Raw genomic sequence first — 18647 nt, 5'->3', positions numbered from 1 at the left:
AAAATAAGAAATTTTCATTGCTAAACAATAGATTAATGGTTAAGAAAATCATAGTCTAGAGTCTAGACCCCCTCCCCACTTCCAATTTGCTTCTGACGTCAGCAAAAACACCAACTACAGGGGCATCGTATCCGCTCTACACTCGATGACATATATATAAATAATGTATAGGCCTATGTCATAGAGTGTAGAGCGGATACGATGCCCCTGTGCACCAACGTTGAAAATAATTGTTCGATCGGTCTTACAATTTTAACGCTGACCGCTCTTTCGGTTTATGCAAAAAATAAGAATAGTTGGGACTCTGCATCAAAGGTACGCCGTATCTAATTACATGTAATATTCGTCCAAACTCAGCGGAACGCAACTGGGCGAAATGCAGTGTGTCGAGCTAGACCAAGCCGAATGCTTGACGAAAATGTACTATCATCTTTAGTTAGCGGTATATCAGGACAGTTGAATACTTGGGTTCGAGCAGCTTGATTTGTAGGATATTCAGATAGAAATGTTGCCTTCGCCCTATGGCAATATATCTGTCTGAAGGGTCCAACGATCCATATGTTGCCATCTCACATAGTATACAATTGCATTATACCGGAATATGAAAATCAAAAGAAAACTGTCACTAGTACCGGTATCTTTATGCAATAGAAAAGGTTTTTATTTTATATCTACCAACTTCATGATTTGTAACGGAAAAGAAAGGTAATGGCAGACTTATGTAAAAGTTAATGACGGCGGACTACATGTTTTAACCAAGTACTTTCAATTGATAAGCTGTTGGAATCACCATCTTAAACCCCTGTCACACCGGAGCTGCTTCCTCACGGCGATCCCGGTGCGTCCTTAAATAATGTAAAACGCCAAGGTAAACGCAGTAGAATCTCCTACAGCGCCGTAACAACGCAACGGCATCGTCGTCCGTCGCGGTGGGATCGCCTTGAACATTGAAGAATGCCATGCGGCGCGCACTTTGAACATGCAGAAAGTACGCCCCGTGGCTCGGCGTTCTGATAAACACGCCGTAGAAGCGTAGTGAGATCGCTGTGACAGCGCCGTAAGATCTCCAACAGCGCCACGAGAATTCCGTCGGTGCGCTCAAGGAACGCAGCTAATCGCAGTGTAGACGCAGTGATAAGTCAATTGCGCTTGCACGGAGACCTCACGGAGTCCTTTGGGATCTCACTGCGTCTCTATCGCGTTTTCACTGCGCATCCACAGCATTTGAACAAGTTGTTTCAAGTTGGCTGCGTTCACACAGCGACCCCAAAGAGCTGTTGCTGCGTTCATCGCGCTATCGTGACGTTTCTTCTGCGTTTATACCGCGCTCCCACGGCGTTTCTAGTGCGTTGACATCAAGACCACGAAAACTCGAAAAATGGCTGTTGTATATGGTGTCCGGATAGGGCCAGTTGCGTTAGCGCGACATCGCGTTCAGATAAACGAGACATCGCGCTAACACACAACACGCCGTCGCGCTAACGCAGCTTTGCACAACACGCCGTCGCGCTAACACACAACACACCGTCGCGCTAACGCAACTTTGCACAACACGCCGTCGCGCTAACACACAACACGCCGTCGCGCTAACACAACTTTGCACAACACGCCGTCGCGCTAACGCAACTTTGCAAGTTTCACAGTCTAGTAGGAAGTCGTGTCCGGAAATATCAGACTGCGCATGCTGAAATATGTAGGCATGCACGCAAGCATGGATGAAAAATAAATAAAATGTACTTTGAAATATATATATTATTTTCAATTATTATCAATACATATGAATAAAAATATAGTTACTAGTATGTCACTGTATAAGGATATGCTAGAATGCATATAAATTATTAACAAATCTACTAATTGATAAATTTACCTTAAATATTTGATACAATTAGTTAATTCAGCAGTGATATATTTATAAAATGTACATGTCACAAATTCATATTAGGTGCTCTGTATATTACCAAAGCAAAGAAATTTTAAAATGTAAAATTACAGGTATATATAACAGGTCACACTGGCGTCGGAAGCAAATTGAAAGTGGGGGGGGGGGGGGGGGGGCTATACTGCTCCTCAGAAATATTGAGAGAAAAAAACCTAATTCCCAAAATCATGAAAATCCTAATCCGTGTGTGTGTGTGTGTAGGGGGGGGGGGGGGGGGGGGTAATCCTATACTTCCAAAACAAAAATCTTTCCGGCCATACATCTTTTTTTTCCCCAAATCATGAAAATCCTGTGGGGGGTGGGGTTATGCCTTATGCCTTTTACTCCAACTTCTAAATCTTTCAAACGTACATTACAGAACAATTATGTTTCCTGCGAAAATAATGGAGGGGGGGGGGGGGGTTCTGAACCCTCTATTCTGCTATGTTCCTAATGGTTAGGTATAACTTATCAAAAAAAGAGGGAGTGGGGACTAAGCCAAGCCCCAGCCCCCCCCCCCCCCCCCCCCGGTTCCGACGCCTTTGTTTGTGTCATGAATATATTTTTGTTGATTTAATGAATTGACACACTAGTAACTATATTTTTATTCATATGCATTGATAATAAATGAAAATAATATATATATATTTCAAAGTACATTTCATTTATTTTTCATCCATGCTTGCGTGCATGCCTACATATTTCAGCATGCGCAGTCTGATATTTCCGGACACGACTTCCTACTAGAGTGTGAAACTTGCAAAGTTGCGTTAGCGCGACGGCGTGTTGTGCAAAGTTGTGTTAGCGCGACGGCGTGTTGTGTGTTAGCGCGACGGCGTGTTGTGCAAAGTTGTGTTAGCGCGACGGCGTGTTGTGTGTTAGCGCGACGGCGTGTTGTGCAAAGTTGCGTTAGCGCGACGGCGTGTTGTGTGTTAGCGCGATGTCTCGTTTATCTGAACGCGATGTCGCGCTAACGCAAATGGCCCTATCCGGACACCATAGTTGTACAATAGCAAGCGATGTAATAATTATCAAATTGGATGTAGATGACGATGTAAAAAGTAGCATTTGCTAACATTCCAAGACCTATCAATGGACGTAGATGGAATTCATGCCATTTAGTTTCGATGTTTTCAAATCTTTTCTATGTTTTCTAACAACTAATAACGGATCTTTTTTGTAGACCTGACTACTAAGAGTTTAATCCTAGTCCTTCACAAATTGTTTAGAAGTAACTAAGTCTCAATTACAATGTACCTTTTCATAAAATCAAAACATTTTTTAATCATTTGTTTACTAGTTGTAAATTCGTATTTGTTTTCGATACAATTGTACAAATTAATATTTACCTACCAAGAAGTAAGAACGTCTTGTACACGCAGTCAGCGGGCAGAGCACGCCATGGACGCGCGGTAAAATCTCCTAGCAAGTCATGAGCGCTCGGCGGAGACTCGGCGAGAGCGCGGTTAGTCGCCAAGTAGAACTCCGTGGAAACGCAGTTACACGCCGTGGGAGCTCCGTAAGAACGTCTTGGTCGCAGTCAGGACGCCGTGACGACTCCACTTGTAAAATTTTCAAATAAAACTGTACATTTTTTCCTGAATTTTCCTTGCGATCCTACGGCGATTCCATGAATTTTTATACAACGCCGTGAACACGCCGTGGGGACGCAGCTTGGTGTGACAAGGCCTTTACCACCTTGAAAAATGATTGATTTTACTCTCGCTACTGTAGTCTGTCATGTTGGCTATTACAGTTCGGACTCTTAAATCATAACTACTTGAGAAATATTCAAAAAATCTTTTGAATTTTCCTTAAAATCAAACATCCTACTTCCGATTTGCAATTTTTGTTGTTGGCATTTTATTGTCATGAAAAGGGTGTCTTATTAATTCTGAAACACCATTAAAACTAACCAGAAATAATATAAAGTATATCTATTATAAATACAAGTTCAATATTCAATTCAACCGTTTCTCGAACATATATAATACTGCACGGCCAAAGAGTGAAATATATTATTAATACTGCAGTTTGTTTAAGTGATTCGGTAGTGATTTGGCCTTATTATGCTGATATCTGGGGTTTCCCCTGACCCCTGCATGGCTTCCATCACATGTCACCTTGCTTCAAGTGACCAATAACCTTACAAAAGAACACAAAAGGTCAAATTTTCAAGTGATCTTTTCAGAGAGAACAAAAATCCAGATCATTTCATGAATTCAATATTCCGGTAAAAAGATTTGTATCATTACCATATTGTCTGTCATGATTACCTCGATTTTCTTTGTTTTTTGCAATCAGATGCAATGGCTACTGATTATCAAAGTTGAGAAGGTCAGAGACTTCTAAACTGTTGACTCACGATTATAGTATAGAACAAGAATCTGTGTAGGGAAAGCCCCTAAATTTCTCATCAAAATTTGTGCAACAGGATTTTGTAGACCACTATAAAACCACAAAATATGGTATGCACATTTTTGGAAGAAATAAAAAATAGGACAAAACACAGCCAATGAATTAGAATCATGTATATTCTAAACAAAATATATATGCATTGCTAAACCATGGAAGGTCATGGTCACTGCTGGTCGTCCTGATGGGGGATCGGAAGGGGTTCAGCACGGGGTCAGAGACATTGATGTCACAATGGTCCCGCAGCATCAGGCTGGATAATTCAATACTGGACCTGCAGTAGTCAGTGAAGAATGCTGGGACCTTCATATCCTGGACAACATGAAAGAAACATTGTATTAATTTTATTTTTTAAAACATGCATTCAGAAAAATGAGTTGTACTAATGCACTAATTCAAATTGTTATTCAACTTAATAATATGAAAATGATCAAATGATATTTATTATAATTATTTAATGAACCATCAAATATACTAAAGTCCTCACCAACTATTTTACATGTATCTAAGGACAAAGTTCCAACATTTTAAATGTATGCATTGAATTTGATCTTCAACTAGGTAATTATCAAATGTAATTATCAATAAAGGAGTGTTACAACAGTTGTTTTATATGACCAGAGGTGAAAATATTTGCCAGTGACAAAGAATTATTATATCTGAAACATTCCTAAATCAGCTACTGAAGATAATTATAGTGTATTTACTAGGTGTGTGTCCCTATAGATTGACCAGAGGCAGATACAGTAGCTGCCAGTTTTTTATAATAGATTTACACATTGCAAAATGGGAATGAGCGCCAATTTTATTATATATATATGTATGTACAGTTATGGACTGAAAATGACTCTAAATCAAAATGATACACTGTGGATACCAAAAAATACACGAGGAAATACTGTGGAATCATTAAATTTCGTGGGGGCAAATTTTCGTGGATGGCTTTAATTTTACAGGTTCATGGGGACGTAATTTCGTGTACTCTCATATATCTACAAAAGGAAGTATGACTTTATTACCCTTATTAACAATTCATGGAGGATGTTATTTCGTGGATGAGAGGTAACTACGAATACCACGAAAATTGACCCACCACAAAATCTAATGATTCCACAGTAATATCCGCAAAAAATTACACGAATCTAACTTTATATACCTTTTATTTTTTAACTGTTTATAATACTGCATTACTCATTACCAAAGTTTAGTGCTTGTGATTTTAAGTTCTCATGATTTGATATAAAAGCAAGATTGTGTAGTTAATAACTCATATTAAAGAAGAAATCTATATAGTAATTTTAAAACATGTGCTCATTACATGTACTAACCTTCAGCTTTTTGATGGTTGGTATCCATGAAGAATATGCTGCTAAACCAGCATTGAAACCTACAAATAATGTATTATACTATAAAATGTATTTATTTCAAATCTTAGATGAAACAACAAAAAAGATATTTATGATACCTAAACTAATTTTTGAGAAATTTCACTGACTTTTAAACATCAATGGATGCAGAAAGTATATTAACGGTCACTCTGAACGACAATGAAGTGAAAGAAAGTAACCTTATTACGGTATTCTATTTTGAATGTTAAACAATTCAAATGTTAACTGTGTAAGTAACCCAAGGCCATAGTGTGTCTTTAATCCAGGACAATTTATGCAATTATTGTACATTAACCTCTTTATACTTGTAAACACAACACTTGAATATCATGATTTTGATGTTCAATGAACCTGTCATTTAAAGTTTGCAATTGTTTATGCATATTATGAAAAAAAGATTATTACATGCATGCATAATGCACAAGCAATGTCAAGCATTTATTGACATTTAATCACCACTTAATGAATTTTTTGTTATTAATGAAAAAAGTACAAAATACAATGTCAGAATCAAGAATCTACTTGTTTACATGCCTTGTAGTGTTAAAAGATGGACTGATTACCGGTAGATCAAAATCATACAAACCTATAACCAGATGAGGGGCTCTGTACTGGGAAGAATGCTTGTGATATAACTGATTGTGTACTGTAATGGTCATATTGGAGATTGTCCATACTTTCTCCCTCACACAATGATGTAAATGTCTCCCAAACATTTGAATATCAATAACCCGGTCACCTAGCAAGTTACCCAACTCCTGTAAGAGATATACATGTATATACAACCCAAGTCTTGCATATCTGTGTTAACACATCTAGGTGAAAGAAATTTACTATCATAATTTTGTATTTCCAGTAATTACTTTAAATGTGTATATTCATCAAACCTGAAACCATTTTCCGATTTAGATAAGATTCTGTATGAGTATTGAACTAGACAAAGACCAAACTTCTGATCCATCCTTTATAAGAAATGATTTGGTCTTTACATTGCCTCTTGCATACTTTTCAATAATCATTATAACTAGCAGCAGGTCTGTAGCTCCTGGTCTGAAAAAATTTGGATGGATGTCCCAGGTCATCCATCCAAATTTTTTTCAGACCGAGAGCTACAGACCTGCAGCTACATTATAACTCGACACCAAGGTTTTGAGACTACAGAACATAAATGTTCTTTGTTCCTGAAGTATTTATAAATAACCTTAATTGCAAACCATCATCTATATAATATCTGTTGAAAAATGTGATGGATTAATCTATTACTGTATAACAAAAAAATTGCAATTAAAACTTCTCAGGTGTTTCTGGCAGAGCTCAGGAAAACACCTTGAATGTATCAACATGATCAAATGTTAGAATATTACACAAAATAGAGTTGCTTTTCATCCATTTTAAAAGTATACTGAATTAGCTAGAGAGCCTTGACTGAATGTCTCTTTTTTCATACTTTATATCACTGAGTTTAATAAAGACAGGTTCAATTCTCAACAGAAAATACTTTACCCTATATTCATCATGTTCATATCAAGGTTTATGAAAATGGGGTTGTCATAATCACCAATGTAACGCATCCAATGATGTTTTTTTTTTTGCAACTGGGTTGAAGAAATCACACCATTAACATTTTACCTAATATTTTGGAGGTGAGGGTTATCAGTTGATGGGATTTACTCCCTTACTCATTACTTCATAACACTGGTTTTACAATTTCTCAATTAAGTGTGATTCATAAGTCTTAGAAATACAAAAAAAATCAGCAGAGTTCCATTCTGAAATTTTTTTTGTGCAGTATTAACCTTAGCTGCTACCTGTAATCATCAAAATAACAAAAAACATATAAAATGATTCTCTAAACATCTCCCAATATGCTATGAAAAGGGATGAAAGAATTAATGATGGACCAGACCTGGATTTGAACATGGGACCCTGAATCTCTAGTCAGGTACTCGACCAACTGAGCTATCTGTCGTAGTATTTGAACTGGTCTGACCGTCACAACCATCCCCCTCGAAGATCACCCCAAGCCCTTTCCCCTGGAGTAGTTAAGCTGTTAGTTCCAGGGGTTGATCATGGCCCCAAATGTAACAGGATGGGAGAAATAATAACAGACCAGGCTGGGATTTGAACCTGGGTCCCCTGAATCTCTAGTCAGATGCTCTACCAACTGCGCTGTCTGGCACCGCTATTCAAACCAGGTTGAACATCACATTATACGAGCCAAATCTTACTTTGAAAACAGGTATGAGTTCTACTTCTTTTTCTACTCCAATGATATCAATGTTGATGTGGTGGTCAAAATCACTGCCTAAAATAGATAAATATGGATAAATCAAACATTAACAAAGGGTTTATGAACAAATAAAGGGAGATAACTCTTACTGATGTCACAAAGCAAACAGGTACACAATCCAAAGTTTGCAAACTGCTCTTATTTACCATTCATAAGATATTTGATGATAAAAAACACAGTCAATGGCCACTGCAGTAGGATGGCTATTGGTGAGGACAAGTCAATCCCACGGGATTCATAGTACGAGCCCCAATCCACGATGGATGACTCGGAATCTACTGAAAGTGGGTCATCCAACATGCATGATTCCACAGGTAAAACATACGGATTATCCAGATCAATGTGTTTACCTGTATATATATACAAATACATGCAATTTACTCCTTTCTCTTTCACTGACAATGAAAAAATGTATTTTTCAAAATTTACATTTTTTACTCTAACAAAATCTTACACTGATGAAAATTTTGAGCCATGTATTCTGAAAGTTTAATATGATTTATGAAATATACTTTACATCTACAAAATTGACAATACCATATTTATGTTTTTGAGATTCATCTGTAGACATTAGCCCTTCTCTTCTCCAACATCCCTCTCCAAACACACCTTTGTCCTTCAGAAATGATCTGTATTTGCTGGCATCAAAATCAGGTGAACAGGTATCTTAAGTAAAAACAAACCAATTGTTATTTACAAACACATATTTATTTGTTTAGCCTGTTATTGTCTTATGTTATCTATTGCAAAGGCGTGGTATTATGAGTAACACACTTTACATTCATGTTTTAGAAAAAATTCTATTATTAAAAGAAATTTATTGCAAAAATTCATTTCTGAATTAATGAAATTGAAATTTTTCCCCCTTCACTGTAATAAAAACAATAGCAATAAAACATTCTGTGAAAGTGTGAACAATAGGCTTAGTTCTGCTATGTTCCTGCTATATGTAGCACTAGCTGGTGGGGTAACCCTTTAACTCATTCAGTAGTGTAGCTTCTTAAAGGGGCATGGTCACGATTTTGGTCAAAAATTATTTTTCTGATTTTAATATCTACAATGTTTCAGAAAGTCATTTTAAATAGGCAACCTAAATTTGAGGTCATTTGTTGAGTTATAATGGAGTTACAGAGCTTGAAATTCTTTGCTATGTAAACAAAGCGTTTGCTTACATTTTGAATGTTGAAGTAAAAATTTCAGTTTTAAATCTAAATTGAACGTGTTTAACGTTAGGAACTGATTATCTATGCTTAAGATAAATAAAAAAAATAGACAAATAAGCTGGGAAAAGATTTTTTACTGGTATATTGAACCTATGTAAATAAAAACAGGGCACAAGCCTTGTTTACATGATAAAGGATTGTGAGCTCTGTGTCTTGCTTATAATTCTACGAATGACTCTTAAATTTTATTTGATCATTAGAAATGCATTTCTAAAGCATTGTAAATAATAAAACATAAAAATAGAATTTGATCAAAATCATGACCATGCCCCTTTAAACTGAATGGTCTCAAACCGTAAACCGATGCTTACGGTCCATATTCAAGATCAGATGGCCAAAAGTAATATCTAATAACGAACTCAGAGATATGGCAGGTCAAGAAGACATATCCGTGGAAATCGCTAGAAGGAAGTGGAGATGGATCGGCCATGTGCTCAGAAAAGACCAGCACGACATTACCAGAGAAAGCATCTTCTGGACAGCTGATGGGAAAAGGAAAAGGGGTAGGCCTAAAACAACATGGCGAAGAACAGCAGAGAGTGAGCTGAAAAAGATAGAGTTAACATGGAAAACAGTGGTGGCAAAAGCAAAGAATCGGACTGGGTGGAGAGACTGTGTGGCTGCCTTATGTGCCACCTGGCATGAAGAGGCCTAAGTAAGTAAGTAAGTCTCAAGTTCTGGTCTACTTGGGGTCATTCCTCCTAATGTGTTACAATTCAAAGAGGCATAACTCTGACAATAAATATTTAATATTACCAGATGAAAATTCAAATGGAAGCTCTGAGAGTTTAGCAGTGTCCTCCATGTATGAGAGAAACTTTGAACACCAAAAGCCGTGAGAAGTCAATCCAGAGCTGCCATGTGTGTCCTCATTCCGACACTCGCTGGAACAATACAGCACTGCCTGGCACATTGGGCTGAGGAAAAATGACAATCAGGGTTATTACTCTGGAAATAAGAAATAGGTAATGTAAAAGCATAAATATTTCTAAATTTTGTTCTGGGGCAAGAGTGTTCAATGTTCAATGTCTGACAAAAAAAACAATTCAAATTCAGACCCTCCTCTCCACCTCTGAATATCAAAATTTGTAAAAGTTAATATAGTTGGAGTATCAAGTACCAGTTATTAGTGTTTATTTCACAATAAATAGTCTACATTTCTTTTATCTAACAATATGATAATATGATGCATTATTTTGATTACCAATTCATGTAGAACCATTTTAACAAGAGCTTGGACTTTGGGTAGCTATGTCAAAGAGCAATGCGACATAGGCCTGTCTATTTCATTGTCAGCCACTCAGCTATGGCTCTCTGAAATCAACAAGATTTGTCTGGCTTTGGAGCTAAGACTACGCAATCTGTGCATATTTCGCTTGGAACCACGTTATTTTTAACTTGTTTTGACACAAGAATTTGATAGCTATGTCCTACTGAAAGTCCAAGGTCTTGTTAAAATGGTTCTAATGAAAATTGAAAAGTAAAATATGTAAGTTTTTTATGCAGTTATCAATGTAGGACAAATAAACTTTTAACCCCTTCCCCAAAACTATATAAACTTTCTTTTACATCTGACATTGCAAGATCTTTTGATCTCACCCCTTATTACATTTATTCATCAACAAAATCAAATTACTCTCCTCCTGTCCTCTCCCTAACCTACAGTTTATGAAAAAAAAATGATTAAAATATTTTCTTTTTGATATAACCACAATAAAATCCCTACAAAAACTATCTTAGATCAGAAATCAACATAATAATATCACCCCAAATTTGAACTTCAACAGTAATACCCAATATTTCCATTGCAATTAACATTATAATTTATTAAGAAAAGAATATCATCAATGTATATCACATACTGTACATGTATATACAATATTAAATGATTAAAATAGGAAGAAAAATGAGTAAAACAGAATTAAAACATTATATAATCAATGCATATGTTATTCATTGTCTCATTAATTGCTACTAATAGAATCATTCATTATTACGAGTGTGGGATAGTGAAATTCCACCGAGGGGACAAGATTCACTGTCTAGGACGAGGCTTTGCCGAGTCCTAGACCGTGAATCTTGGCCCCGAGGTGGAATTTCACTATCCCACACGAGTATATAATGAATGATTATTTTTCTCGCATTATATTAGCTTAAAAAATGATGTTTGACAACTTTCTGTTATGACGTTCAAAAGATTACTTTCGGTTTATCCCTCCGCGTGCTTCAAATAGTGCAAGTTAAATGAAAGCATACGACAGTTTTTTCAATTAAAATATGAAAAATTGTAATTGATTATGCAACACAATTACTTAATGGATAATCTCAATGCACCATGTTGCATTTCCCTACAGCAGACAACGTTTGTTTACGTTTTAAAACAGCGTAGTAATACACAGTGTAAGACAGAAAAATCTCACACTGCTGTCTCACACCAGACAAACCGATCTCACACTGGTGATAATGCGAGAAAATGTGTGTCCATATCAGACGTACAAATAGTTTTGTGTGTTTACCAGTAGGTTAGGAGTCTCTGTTCTGCACGAATATGACAGAAGTGACACTCTCTCCATCTAACATCTCCTGAGGACTGCGTGGCTTTAGAACCTGCCAAAGCAACACCGAGCTGCTCAAAGTTCTCAAAGAGGAAAGTATTGTCAAGGAATCTGCCGAAAATCCAAGTTTTAAATAAAATACCAAAATGCATTAAAGGTTACTACTTGCAGCAAGCTTTTTTATAATGTTTTCATCATGACGACATCTTTAAAACCATATGTGACTGTACATGTATCACATGGTATCAGTAAAACTACATGTAACTTATTATAGACGAAAAGTTTATTTCATGGTAAAAAGACTGAACTAGTTGTAAATAAATTGCAGTGCCATAGTTCTCTCTTTCATATCATGATAACAAGATAAAATATTGTTGACATTATATTTCCATAAAATCCTTACTGCTCAAGAAGCTCTCCTTTCAGCACAATGTGTCTTGGTCTGCGTGCCGAGCCTTTGCATGGAAACAAACAAGCTTTCATAAAACAGTTCAAAATGTCTTCTGGCCGGGGATTGCATGTTAAATTTTCTTGAATATGTCCAATGTTTCTGCAGTACTTATCAACTATTTGAAGACTACTGTTTCCATCTGAAAAAAGATTGGGTGAAACACACTTTCATTCTTTTCTTCAAGATGTTCAATATGAAAGAGGTCACCAATAAATTGATAATTGATAAACGCTACATGAATGAAACTGAAAAAAATAATCAAAATATGTTGGACTGTTGAATCACAGGTATGCAAATTTTTGGGGTGTGAATTTGCGCTCCATTTGTTTCGCCACAGGTACCGTACCTTTTCTAAGATAATTGTACAAGTAAGTGAAGCATTTACAATGTGTTTACATGTTTACAGCGGGCTATTTGTACATTTAAGTGTCAATTTTCTTACCGTCTAGTGTAAACTCTATGAACCAAACAGAATCCTCCCATGGAAGATTGGATATTTGCCTTTTTTCCTGATCAGGTGTATTCATATCCATAAGACAACACGATCGATCGTGCAAGACGAAAGTGAAAGTACAAGTTTGTTCACTTTGCGTAATTTCGATCCCGATGTTTTAAAATAACTAATTGACATATATAAGTATTTTTAAGGTCTTCCGTTTCCAACGGAAGACCTTTCTATTATTGTGCGGGAAAAAAATTAAGATTATTAGGGTTTTCCGTTTTTCAACGGAAAACCCTTCTGTTATTCTACTGTTTCTTATTAGGGTTTTCCGTTTTTCAACGGAAAACCCTTCTGTTATTCTACTGTTTCTTATTAGGGTCTTCCGTTTCCAACGGAAGACCCTCTTGTTATTCTACGGTTTCTTTTTCTTTATTATTCTTTTTTTTCTTTTTCTGACTTTTTTGGAGCGCTATTTCTTAAAAACTACCCAACCGATTCGCACAAAATTTTTAGGACGGATAAAGCATGATCGGCGCTACATATTATAAAATTTTTAAATGATGACGTCACTTCCGGTTTCAGATATTGACGATTTTGTAAATTTTTAAGGGTCATTTTGTCCACGCATCTCCTCCGAAACTAATCAAGATAGAAGCTTGAAATTTTCAGGGATTGTAGATGAATGAATATAGATGTACCCCCATGCTTCCAATGATGAAAATTGCTAAAGGCCTCAAAGCTCGCCTGAACCTGAAAATTGGCACCAAATTTTTTCACGAAATTTTTGCACATTTTCTGTGATATCTTTTGATGTATATATATTTAGTTAAAACATGTAATGCAAAAGTTGTTTCAAAATACCCGGGCTATCGTTTAAAATCAAGAAATAGGGGCTGGCCCCTCAAATTAGGGGCCAAGAGGGTTGTAAAGTCTTCTTACAATAACTCTTTACTGAATAATAATTTGTTATTAATTATAGAAGCAAAAATGTTCATTGTTCGGCTGTTTATCTATACAGTACCATACCTAAGTCATATGTTACAAGTAAGGGGTTTCAAGGGGCCAGAATTTCAAAATTTCGATCATTAATATATGAAAAAGGAGAAATATTTTGAAAAGCATCGTAGAACAAAAGTTGCTTTAATTAATGTTCTGTACAATATGCCACCTTAATTTTTTTTTCTTCATGACCCCATGTAGGAGATAAAGGGCCGGCCCCTAAAACACATTTGTAAAGATATCCTAAGAACGGTTAACATTTTGTGAACACTTGTTGAACAAAATATGTTTATATTTGCAAGACATTTCATTTGATATCAAGAAAAAGGAGCTGGCCCCTCCAATTAGGGGTCAAGAGGGGTCTTAAATCTTCTTACAAGAACCCTTTACTGAACAATAATTTGTTATTAATTATAGAAGCAAAAATGTTCATTGTACAGCTGTTTATCTATACGGTATCATACCTTAGTCATATATTACATAATTAGGGGTTTCAAGGGGCCAGAATTCAAAAATTTGATCATTAATATCTGAAAAAGGAGAAATATTTTTAAAAGCAATGTAGAACAAAAGTTGTTCAAAATTATGTTCTGAACAATATGATACCATACATTTTGTTGCTAGTGGCCCCGGTAAAGAGTTAAAGGGTCGGCCCCTACAATACAGTTGTTTAGATATCTCGATAACGGTTAACCATCCGTGAACATTTGTAAACAAAATATGTTTATATTAGCGAGACCTTTTATTTGATATAAAAAAGGGGCTGACCCCTCAAATTAGGGGCCAGAAGGGCTATTAAGTCTTTTCATAATAACTCCTTTCTGACCAATAATTTTATAAAAATCATTAAGCTTAATTTAAAACTGAAATACGTTTTAAAAACGGGTACATGTACTTGTACATGTAGGTTACAAGTTAGAACTATGCGTACAACTCTACCAGTTCACATAATTTTTCTTGTTTAGCAGTTTTGATGGTGTACTTGAATTGTCCTTGTTAATGTTTTAAATGTAATTTTTCATTTATATTCTCTTTTTTTAATCTGACTACTGGCAGTACTGGCATGCCAGCAGTTCTTGTCGAGGACCATTTCTCGCTGGTGCAATGTTACATCATATTTTCGTATATAATTTTATGTGTTGATAAAATGACGTAACAATGCACTGATGAAAAATGGTACTCAACGATAACTGATCGCACGCCAATATTGATTAATTTCAGACAAAAACTGAAGGTTGCAAGTGTTATTTTTTATTGAACACCATTGTTTAAAATAACATTTTATATATGTGACAGTCATACCAGTGTTCAGTTGGTAGAGCACCTGACTAGAGATTCAGGGGGCCCAGGTTTAATTCCTGGTTTGGTCCTTCATTATTTCTCCCATCCTGTTACAATTTTAAGGCTTGGACGATTCTGTACTTAGCCGATTTGGTACATATCACGATACATGAGATGCGATATGATACATATCACGATACATTGCAAATAAATGAAAACATGAATAAGGGTTAAAAATTTATTCAATCTGTCGATGTATTACAGCATGTCCAAAGTTATTTTGATATATTTAAAATGAGCGTTGCACAATTTACAAATTACTTAAGTCTCATATACACTACTTTTTCATTAACAAGTAATCCAAAGGTTGTCCACACTCCAGATTTAGCTTCTGAACAGGTTTGACAACTTTACGTGGTTTTCCACCATCTTTGTACTTTCATATTAGGCGCGCAGACTAAAAATAGCCGATAAATGAAGCTCAGATATTTTTGGAAAATAAAAAAAAGTTTTAATGGTAAATGTAAGGATCCAAATATCGTCAAAATAAATACAGTGATGCACCGGTGCTTCGGTGGATCGTTCCATCCCTATACAATATTGGTGTTGTAACCAACCCCTGGAACTGACAGGTTAACTCCTGCCAGGGGAAGAGCCAGGGGTGATCTTTGAGGGTGAAGATCATTTAAGTGGGGGGGGGGGGGAATTGACGGTCAGACTGGTTTGAATACCGGTGCCAGATACATGTAGCTCAGTTGGTAGAGCACTTGACTAGAGATTCAGAGGGCAAGGTTCGAATCCCAGTCTGTTCTGTCATTATTTCTCCTATCTTGTACATATATATCAGATATATTACAGATGATTATAAGAGTCATCACATGTTTTGCAAGATGCAATAATTGTATTAAAACCTTTACTTTACAACACAATACATTTAAGTGAATATTTAGTATGTCTCTTGATATTATTTGGTGTGGTGTTCTTGACAGCATCGCATTCAAGTCAGTGTCAGCTACATTATGCATAAACAATTTTACCTGCTCCTAAACCACAAACTTTCTTATTAGAGGATTCAGCTTACCGCTGATTGGCTGCTGTTGCAGCAGACTTATAATATATGCACGCACAAAACACAATGAACTTATCAGAGAATGAAAAATTCATCGAGTTACTTTCAACTGTTTGAATTTGGGTATTTTTTAAAAATGGATACTTGTGACAAAACATATAATTATGTGGTACATACAGCTGTAGCTTTATGAAGAAAATTTGGGTTAGACATATAGCTACCATGCAAGTAAATGATATTGACTAAAACTTCCAATTTATGACGCACGAAATATACGCTACTTTTATAAAGATTGACATACATGTAATGTAACACATTCTGTGAAAAATAATCTATTATAAATTCTTCATTAAGTTTACTCATACATGTTTTCTGCTTATTACACATAGTATTGTTTTTAAAACATGTAATTTAAAAGAAAAGAAACCAAAACCCTCGCCAAATTTATTTGCAAAAAAAAAAACCAGTAGAATTGATAAAACATGGTATACCAGAAGGAAATACATGTACTTTGACGCTGTTCAGATGGGTAATATTCCATTGAAATTTTCAAATTGAAATTTTTAACTGTTGCACTACAAGAAATAAACTCTAGCGCTCTCTCTCCCTCAAACTCTCTCTCAATCTGATAAGTGTCTATACCTAAGAAATTTTTTTAATGTGATATTATGACTTGATATGTAAATTTTTGATCTTGTACTGCCTAAATGTTATGTCATGTATTGGGATATGTAATACTTATTACACTGCATGGTCAGTGTATTTTTTCCAGAAATAATATGCATATGTTAATGTAAACACAGCTATTACTAGTACATGTATGTAAACACAGCTAATTATTTTTTTTTATTTCAGCTCAAAACGGACTCAAAGTGTTCTGACATGGCACCACATGGCTTTTACCTGTTGATTCTTGTGGGTCAGCTCTTGAGATTAACCTGTCACCTCTATCCACATGAATATTCCTTGTGTTCTACAGACATTTTACCGGTAATTCAAATTAAATCGGATAATGCATGAACAATAATGGAACTTGAAGAAAGCATCATCCCATGTTGTGGTTTGTGTTTGATAAGAAATTATGAAAAACAAAATTAAGGCTATTTAAAGAAATTCATAATTGTTGTGAAAATTTGTTTTTCAATAAAAGTATGCAATTATGTTTCCTTTATTTTTTATTTTATAAAGGTATTTAGATGTGTTTACATAATTGAACCCCTCCCCCCATCCAATTGTCTGCATTAAGATTACATGTAGGATATGTAAGTGTACATTTGACTTTGAAATAACATCTGCTATGATAATTACTTTTGAAATGAACAAGAAACAACCTATTTCTACCTTTCTAAGGTATATATGCATAAAAAAAGGAGAAAAACATGTCAAATTTTGAACAGTTTTCATGGAAATCAACTCTGTCTCCAGCTACCTGGGTGTTTGAATTTTATTTTAATTTAAGGCAGATGTCTAACTTGGGGCGCCTGTAAAGTGCGAAACGAAATCGAAACGAAACGAAACGAAACGAAATCAATGGAAACGAAACGAAACCAATCGAAACGAAACGAAACCAATCGAAACGAAACGAAACCAATCGAAACGAAACGAAATCAAACGAAACGAAACCAAAAATCAAACGAAACGAAACCAAAAATCGAAACGAAACTAATATCAATTTTGACTACATAAAAGTGAAAATAAATTCATTGAAATTAATTTTTGAACTATAAAATATAACTACCTGTATGTTTCAGATTGCCGCTGTAAATTTTTAAGCCGATTATCCGAAAGGACTAAGTGCGGTTTTATGCAATTTTTGCCCCCCCAAAATCAAAGTTTTAGAAAGAGCTTTAAAATAAGGTGGAATATAGTTAAAATCATATTGGAAATAAAAGTGTAAAAGGTTATCACCACAGTGACGTCATAATGTAGAAATGACGTCATGAATATTGCATTATTTTGATAAATTGATGTTTTGTAGCAAAATATGGGTGTTTTCCGATGGTTTTTCGACTGGGAAACATCGAGCGCAGGCTTGCTCAAGTACCATATTTTAGTATAATGTGTATAACTATCTGAAGAAAAACATATGTTAAAATCGCACTTGAGCAGACCTGCGCTCTATACTTCCGAATGCAAAATATAGAGCAAAAATGAGAATATTTTCATTTGTTTGCAAATTTGCGGGAATTGGGCCATTTAGGTGACGTCATAGATACACAGCGAAAGAGCGATGGGGACTAAAATCATTATTATAGTTATAGGCATCCTTTATACAATAATTTGTGAAGATTTTATTTTTATACGATACTATTTAAAAATTGGTTAAAATCGGGGGCAAATATTTGACCATACCGCACATAGTCCTTTGCAAAAATTATATAATTATGTAAACAAGTGATGTACATTCCTATACCTTTTAATGTTTCTAATTTGTTTCATTAAATCATAAAAATGATACTAGTATTTAGACGCTTTGAGAGAGAGAGAGAGAGAGAGAGAGAGAGAGAGAGAGAGAGAGAGAGAGAGAGAGAGAGATGCCTTAAAATTTATCAGCGACATCACATAGCAAAGTATATTACACAAGTTTGGGAGAGAGAGAGAAAGAAAGAAAGA

The 18647-nt window shown here is 35.5% G+C and overlaps 1 protein-coding gene across 1 annotated transcript; it reads right to left on the bottom strand.

Moving 5' to 3' along the window:
- Positions 1-3917: 3917 nt before the first annotated feature.
- Positions 3918-12805, bottom strand: LOC128175053 (zinc finger MYND domain-containing protein 15-like). The gene is made up of 10 exons (XM_052840442.1): positions 12686-12805; positions 12196-12382; positions 11754-11903; positions 9994-10154; positions 8552-8680; positions 8161-8364; positions 7953-8029; positions 6311-6482; positions 5665-5723; positions 3918-4648 (listed from the first exon to the last, which is right to left on the bottom strand). The coding sequence occupies exons 1-10, from the start codon at positions 12774-12776 to the stop codon at positions 4448-4450; spliced, it is 1431 nt and encodes a 476-aa protein (XP_052696402.1). The 5' UTR covers positions 12777-12805; the 3' UTR covers positions 3918-4447.
- Positions 12806-18647: the final 5842 nt, after the last annotated feature.

This window comes from Crassostrea angulata, chromosome 3 (genome assembly GCF_025612915.1).
Source record: "Crassostrea angulata isolate pt1a10 chromosome 3, ASM2561291v2, whole genome shotgun sequence".
In the NCBI taxonomy this organism is placed as follows: domain Eukaryota; kingdom Metazoa; phylum Mollusca; class Bivalvia; order Ostreida; family Ostreidae; genus Magallana; species Magallana angulata.
Note: the sequence above shows the minus strand (reverse complement) of the source record. Positions and strands in the feature narration are given on the sequence as shown.